Source organism: Rousettus aegyptiacus, unplaced genomic scaffold (genome assembly GCF_014176215.1).
Source record: "Rousettus aegyptiacus isolate mRouAeg1 unplaced genomic scaffold, mRouAeg1.p scaffold_m13_p_4, whole genome shotgun sequence".
In the NCBI taxonomy this organism is placed as follows: Eukaryota; Metazoa; Chordata; class Mammalia; order Chiroptera; family Pteropodidae; genus Rousettus; species Rousettus aegyptiacus.
Genome location: NW_023416307.1, coordinates 54,123,118 through 54,131,178, shown reverse-complemented (window position 1 = coordinate 54,131,178; position 8,061 = coordinate 54,123,118). Strand labels below are relative to the sequence as shown.

The 8,061-nt window shown below is 36.0% G+C and overlaps 1 protein-coding gene across 2 annotated transcripts in view; it reads right to left on the bottom strand.

Moving 5' to 3' along the window:
• Positions 1–1,422: 1,422 nt before the first annotated feature.
• IQCB1 (IQ motif containing B1) overlaps positions 1,423–8,061 on the bottom strand; it is a 40,783-nt gene continuing 34,144 nt past the window's right edge. For both annotated transcript variants that reach the window (XM_016136947.2, XM_016136948.2), the window contains exons 13-15: positions 4,441–4,572; positions 2,849–3,005; positions 1,423–2,002 (exon numbers count right to left, since the gene is read on the bottom strand). In XM_016136947.2, coding sequence (XP_015992433.1) covers positions 1,773–2,002; positions 2,849–3,005; positions 4,441–4,572 — 519 coding nt within the window. In that variant the 3' untranslated portion in view covers positions 1,423–1,772. The remainder of the gene's footprint in view (positions 2,003–2,848; positions 3,006–4,440; positions 4,573–8,061) is intronic.

Sequence of the window (8,061 nt, the reverse complement as noted above, 5' to 3'; positions counted from 1 at the left end):
TATCTTTTTAGCCGCTGTTAACCTTGTGCTTAGAGTAGGGTCTGGAAAGCTTTTCTGTGTACCTGCTCCATCCTCCACTTTTAGCCATCCCTGTATGCTTTTGTCACTTAGGGATCTCTCTCCATGCACTTTTTCTCTACCCCAGAGGTAAGCTATTGCTTACTTGGTACTTGGCTAGTCATAACATGGGTAGCCTGTTGACATGATCCAGCCTAAATTTTAAACTAGGTTTCTTCTTCCTGGGGTTAGGGTGGTGCTTTCTCAGGGTTCCGCCCCTTCTAAGCCGTGGCAGTCAAACTGCCTCATACCTGTGGTTGGTCTTCAGCAGGAAAGTCTCCTTGTTATTAGCAGACCTCTACTTTCTATTGACGTAAGATTTCTGGGTCCAAAAATTTCTTGTCTTTCTGGAGTGGAAGGGTTTCTAATCTCCCTTGGCAGTGCTGTTTCTAATTGTGTCTGGGGATACAGTGATTCCTATCATATCCCCGGGGACAGATTTTGTTGTTATTCCTTCCTTATATGCAATAGAATTTTGTCTGAGCTTTGGAGGTAAGAGGGCTTGCTGCCAGTGCTCTAGCAGATTTTAAAGGAAGGGTTTGGGAAAGTGGGTAGTTCTTAGAGCATGTCACCCAGTAGCAGCCTATCATTTCATGTTTGCCTTCACCACTAAGGGCATCTCTTCAGACTTCCTGAAGTAGAGGTCTACATTCTTCTGTCCAAGGCTTCTAGATATTCTAAACTGACATGCTACCCACACGTGGCCTTTAAAAATTTAAAATTTCAGTTGACTTCTTATCCAGCAACCTTTGCATCCTATGCTCTACTAAAGATGAAATAGTTTATAGTTCACAGATACTGAGTCCTATCTCAATTTACTTGGTTGTCTTGAGGCTTCAAATAGCTGATAGACTCAAGAAATATTATTTTCGTAGATTACCTGTTTTTTTTTTTTTTTAAGGTGGGAGTAAGATTCTCATGTAGCTTCACATACTAAGTGAAGTAAGAACTCTCATCTGCTTATTCTTACAAATGAATTTTATATATTTCTCTTTCAATTATGAATAAAAATTACATTAGGATTTGACTAGCTTGGAACCAAATAATCATATAGGTCCCTAGGATCATAACAAATTAAGCATTATATTCAGCTTTGAGATTCTTAGTGGAGACATAAAGGAAAATAGTAGGTTATACAGTTCTCGTAGAAAAATACAATTTTATCTGGAGGAATTTTTCTTGCCTAGAATCCTAGGAGGATTTTTTTTAATGTAGTTCCTTATAGAAATAACAAGATAGAAATTTAAGTTCAAACACTGTTTTATAGAAAATAGTCAAATGTTTTTCAGTTGACTATTTCTTTTCCTAACCTTAATAAAGGCCAAAAGCATATTCCTATTAATAGAAAAAAGTAATTTTGACGAGTTTTTCAGAACAATTGAAAATATTTATTTAGAAAACATCTTTAGTTGGAAAACAGTGGAAACAAGAAATATCACATCTAATATAAGCAGTAGAATGATATGCTGAGTTTCGTTCCCCAATAAAAGCCACATTAATTTATGTATATGGCCAGGGATGAAGGTGTGGAAAAAAAAGAAAAAGAGAAGTGAGACAGAGGTAGAAGATAATTCTGCTTACTGCCTGCAAGTCTTGTCTGGAGAACTTCTGGAAAATCATGAGTTAGGATAGCTCTAGTCTACTAGCATGCCAGAGACAGAATCAATAATAATCTCCTGGAATATAGGATTTGTGTCATTTCTTCGGGTAATTCCTTAAGGGGGTTTAGTTCCACCTATGAATAAAGTTCCTAATTCTACACTAAGCTCATCCTTTGGGATATCAATCTCGTCTCCTGCTTCTTCCCCAAGCTTCTTCCACCAGGGTGCTTGTATATGCTTCAGAGTGGTGAGATGGGCCTGTTTGGCCTTGGCCGCCACAGGTCTGGATCTACTTAAGAAGAGCTCAGGTTCCTTTTCTTCTGCTTCCTTCAGACTTGGTGCCTCTGTGGTAAACAGAAAGTGAACAGGTGAGTGTTAACAGTTCTGTACAAACAAGTAGGAACTTGGAAACTAGAGTTGTAACTGTAACTATAGACAGGGACAGGGTTCCAACTCTGAATCTATCATCATTGCTAGATGTAGATGACATGTGACTATTCACAAGTTGTAGCTATGGCTTGTAGTAACTGCCCATCCCCACCCCCTCAATTCTGTGTTTAAAAAAAAATTTTAAAAGATGTAGATTTTTAAAGATGGTTTATTTAAAGAACAGGGACCTCTAACATAATAGAACTCATCCTATAGGTGAGGCTCAGTTACAGCCACCTATCCTTTCAAAAATACAAAAGTTCTAAGTAATGGCATTAAATAGATGACTCTAGCCCTCTCTGCTCCACATATACTTATAAGTGTTTCAGAGGCTGACTGAAACACTGTGGCTTCTTGGATGGTATCTCTCATCAGATAAATTCTTTTGTGAATTTCTTTTTGTAAAGCACTTCATTAAAAATTATAAAATGGCACTGAAACTACTGTCATCTACTTCTAAAATACAATCAACAGCTTTTGAGACTACACAAAAGACTGACTAGTAAGGTTTGGCGTCTTTAAAGTTAATAACTTGTCTAAAATGATATATATGAATGATAGCAAGGCTAGAGGTAGTAGTTAATTAAAAAGGAGGCTATGGGATCTGCATCATTTAAAACTGTGTGCTGGTATGATCTAGATATTTCTGAGGATGGGAGATGGGCTAATAGACCACTAAATGTTGTTTTTCTAAAAATTGATGTCATAGAATGTTGTATAGGTCGTTCCTCTTAGGAAACAAAAATGGAATGAACACATACTCATTAACTGTTCAATGTTGGTGCTGATCTGAGCCACTAGAGCCTCCCTGTGATGCTGGGCTCTGTCTTCTAGGGCCCTGCCCATGAAGTAGTGTTGTAGTCGTTCTTGCGCTTGGGAATGGAGTTCCTTACTGGTCACATCTGACATCTGAGAGCACTGGGAACAGAGAACAGAAAAAATTGTCAGAAGGAGAGTACATATATCAAAGTATGTTTTGCCCACTTAGTAGGAGCTCCAGAATGCTTAGCCATCTCTCAACTTATCAGTTGAATGTTATGGTTGATGTCTACCTTGTACTCTTGTATAAGCATTTCATAGCCTTTTGAAGGCTGCTTTAGATGAAAATGCAAGTGGGGAAGTTTCGTTTTAGTATGATCCCATACCTCACCTCCTTACAGTGTGGTACTCTGGGAAAAGAGACAAGATTGAAAAAATCATAGTGAAAACTGTAAAAGACACTGGCCTGGAAGAAGAGTAACAAAGCCAACCAACCCTTTTGTTCTGGACCCCACCTAAAAAGACTATCTTACTTATCCCCAATCCCAAACTTATCTAAGCCATAATATTATAACTGCTTCTATTTCATAGAACAATGAACAAAATCAGCCAAAGAACTATGTCCTTTGGGCTAGTTAGCTACTTAAAGGGAACTTAACTATTAGTTTAGAGAAGAATGAAATAATCTTAACTTTGAAGCTGATAAAGTTTCTGACACCAGAGCTTTCTCAAATATTCCAGTTCCTGGATCTGGGAAGTAGTCCTGTTTTAGCTAACACCTTACTTTTCAGCCATGGAATTTTAAACAGCTACATTAGAGTATGGCTAAAGCAGCACTTCTTTTTTAAACAGAAGTGTGCATTGGAATCAAATACAGTGCATTAAAAAAAAAGAACATTAAAGACTCAAACATAAGAACTAAAACTGTAAAGCTCTTAGAAGATAGAGGAAAAACTTCACAACATTGGATTTGTCAATGACTTCTTACATATGATAGTGAAGGCACAGGCAACAAAAGAAAAAATAGACAAACTAGATTTCATCAAAATGAAAAACTTTTGTGCATCAAAGGACACTATCAGCGGGGTAAAAAGGAAGCCCACAGCATGGGAGAAAATATTTGCAAATATGTATCTGATAAGGGATTAATATCCAAAATACACAGAGAACTAAAACTCAACAAAAAAACTTGATTAAAAAAAGGTCAAAGAGCCTGAACAGACATTTCTTCGATAAAGATACACAAATGGCCAATAAACATATAAAAAGATGCTCAAAATCAGTAATCATTAGGGAAATGCAAATCCAAATCATAATACTGCTCCACCCATTAGGACATGAAAATAACAAATGTTGATAAAGATGTGGGGACAGTTTTGCTGATACAATATGTAAAATAACTGACTTGAAGCAAAGTCTCCTTTACTAGACTATACTTCTAGGGCCATGGAATTATGAGAAGACTCCCAAACCATTAACTAATGGTAAAGCAATTAAAACATATGTACATATATATCTGAGACAATGCTTTCTTTGTCAGTGATTAACATGCACTGAAATTGTGTAATATCTCACGGCATAGAAAGCTACATACCGAATGTCTTCTGACATAGTCATCCACTTGTTGCTTCAGTTCAACTCTACGTGCATCACTGAGTTCTCTGATTCCTTGCCAAGGAGCAAACAGTGTTTTTTTCTTACGGCACTTTGCTAGGAATCTAAGAGTCTGAAAAACAAGGGTGTGTGTGTGAATGTTCTTCCCTAATAGTATCTATTTTCTTCCTATAACAACATATGGTAAAAGCTGTTACCTCTGCGTACGTATGGAGAGAGAGAGAATTGTGACAGAGGTAAGGAAGGACAATGACATTTTAATTATATTCTTCTGTAGTGATTTAATATTTTACAAGGATATGTTCATATATTATTTGTACAATAAGCAATAAAAAAAAGAGAGGAAATAAGAAATAAGCATCAATTCTAGTCCCTTATAAACAGTATGATTTTGAGAAAATCACTTATCTCTATATGACAGGTTCTATGTCTACAGACAACAGGGATCCTCCCTAATTCTTCTTGGCTTACAGAATTGTAGAGATCTAAGAGACAGTATATAAGAAAAAGCTTAGTAAATGAATGTTCTCCCTCATGTCGTTCAGAATGGATGCCTGGTAAAACAGGAAATCTTGTAACAGGCAAGATGTGGAGACAAATTTGAAATTATTCTGTCCAATTTTTTTTTTTACTCTTTTCCTTTCTTTGTAGTTTTTATTTTCATCAAAGTTACATGTTCTCATTGTTTAAGCTAAGGGTTGGCAAATTATGTCCCACAGGCCAAATCCAGCCCACTGCCTGTTTTTGAATGGCCTAAGAGTTAAGAATGTTACCTTCCTTTTTTTTTTTTTTTTTTTTTAAGGCAAGGCAACCCTTGGTTGACCTCACAGATCGCAAGGACCTTGTCAGCTTATGATCCCTTATTTTTTAATTTTTTACGCCTACAGCATCTGGTCTTCCATCTAAGTACTAACCAGGCCCGACTCTGCTTAGCTTACCCATTTTATATGGTTCAAAGTTCAAAAAGAAAATACTGTGTGACATGAAAATCACACAAAATTAAAATTCAGTATCTACAAATAACGTTTTACTGAAACACAGTCATGCTTATTTGTTTACATATTGTCTACAGCTTCCTTTGTGCTACAATTGTAGAGTTGAATAGTTGCAATAGATTGCATAGCCTACGAAACCTAAAATATTTTACTGCTTGATGCTTTCCAGTAAAGCTTTATTGATGTAACTGTATTGTTTGTGTCAGTTCTATAAGAATTGTTAACAACAACAAAAAACTATAGTTATCTGCCCAATTATCCTGTCCTCTCCTCTCAAAGACAACTTTAAGTCTTTCAGGTTTTTCTTTTGATGTTTTTATCTCTATCCACTTTTCTGTGATTTTAAGATACAGGTATTATCCATTAACTTTCTTAGATGGAAGATAAGGATTTAGCTCTCTTTTAATGCTTGCACTCCCACATACTTTCTATATCTATCTCCAAACAACAAATATATCACAATTTCATTTAAATCGATTGTTCATGTTTACATAATTATGACTAAAGGCTATTCTGTTTTGAACCATATATGATAATTACTTTTTCTTTCTTGCACATTTTAAATTTTCATTGGAATTAATAATAGTTTTTCCTGTATTGTTTTCTATGTACTTACCACTGACTCTGCCCTAGTTATCAATACATTAAAACACGTCAGGCATTCTATCAAATTCATTTTGTTGGACAAAATTTTCAACGCTTTCTGACCTGTTCCAATCTGGATTGATCGCTATGACAGGTACATAGCTATCATCCTGAAATCTCATTCACCATCATCTTGGTGACTCCTTTTCATCCTTCATGTCTCCTGGATTCTATATTGTCTTCTCTCTCAGGTTACCGTTTTACAGACTTTGTGATGTAAACAAATGTCTTTGGTCTATGTCTACCTCTAACTGATGGTTTGGTTGGGTATAGAATTCTATCTGGAAATTGTTTTCGCTCAAGCACATGAAAGCCTTACTCCATTATCTTTTGGCTTCCAATGATGCTGTTGAGAAGTACTTTTGTCCCCAGTGTATTGCTCAGTAATGTGACATAAATGAGGGTGTGTTTCTGTCACTGTATTGTACATTTAGTTAGTCCTTTTAATCTAAAACATATGACATTCAGTTCTGGGAAATCTTGAATTATTTGATTTCCTCTTCTCAGGTTTTTTTTTTTTTTTTGTTCTTTTTCCCAAGCATTTAGATGTTTGACCTCATGGACTGGTTATCTTTTCCTTTTGCCCTGCTATCTAGATTTCCCAAACCATTTTTTCCTAGCCCTTTTCTTATGTCTTTCATTTTTTTCTGTCAAATTTTATTCTATTTGTTCTCTCTTGTAAGCGTTTTAGCTTTGTTTCATGTATTATTTTCTCTTAGCTCTCTGAGGAAATAACAGATTTTTTAAAAGGTTTTCTTTAAATATCTCTATTTCTACCAAGTAGTTTTGCTGTTTCAGCCTCATCATTCTTCAGATGTCCTGTGATATTTTTAGCACATTATTTATGAGTGGATATTAAAAGCTGTTTAGAAATTCCTAACAGGTAGGTGGGTAGGGTTTATCTACTGTGAACTTCAATACAGGGCTACTGAACTGGGTGGCTCCGTTAGGGTACTTTGTTGTCAGTATACTTAAGACTTTTCCCTTGGGCTGTTTAGATTTCCCAAAGAAAAGGCATTCAATCTACTGCTTGCAGGATATAAGCCTGGCTGACAGCAGTTGAGATGAAAAAAGAGCTAGAGATCTTCACATTCGGGATATAAAATTTCCCTAATACCCTCATGTTTTTAGCATAGTACTCAAGCACTTCAATTGTTGAAAGATCCTCTCCTTTCCTTCTAGTCTTCCCTTTTCTGGATTTTTCTTCCTTGCTTCTCCTATTTTTCTTCAAACTCCTGCTGTTAGGCTTATGATGCTGTGCTGGGATCTTCAGAGTAAAAGTTCCAAAACAGCAGAATCTCTGTCCTTAGATCAAAAAAGGTCACCCTGACTTTTCTGTCTCTCTTCGTCATTCTTCGTCATTTTAGGACTCTTGGAAACTGTATTTATCTCCCAATTTTTATTTATTTTCTCAACTACCAATGATTTGTTTCACTAAGTGCTTTTGTGGTTAGTCTGTGATAGATAAGTGTAATAATACCACAGTACTTTTCTGCTATCATGAAGTAGCCAGAATTAGCCATCGTTCTGGCTCTAGAGACCAGATACCAGCAACCATTGCTTTCCTTCTAGCTTCTGAAGAGATGAGAATGCAAGAAAAGAAAATCCTGGAGCATTAAAAGGGAAAAGGCAGCTAACTCTTCAAATTTAATTCTAACACTATACCACGACAGAGAACTCCAACTTTCTAAGTAAGGCTTAGCAAATTTACATAGTTTCCTTGATTTTTAGCTACCTAGGAAACAATGCTTCCAGTTTTGCACAAGGCAAGGGAGGAAGAGATAGTAAACAACAGTTCTAGCCTTTTTCTATGAAGGACACTAATAACCAGTTCCTCTTCAGGGATGAGTTCAATGAAATGATAATCCTACTTTATTCTGTGAAACTAATGAATTATTATTTCTTTTTCTTTCCTACCAAGGTTAATTGCAGTACTAATAGAAATGGATTACATATGTAAT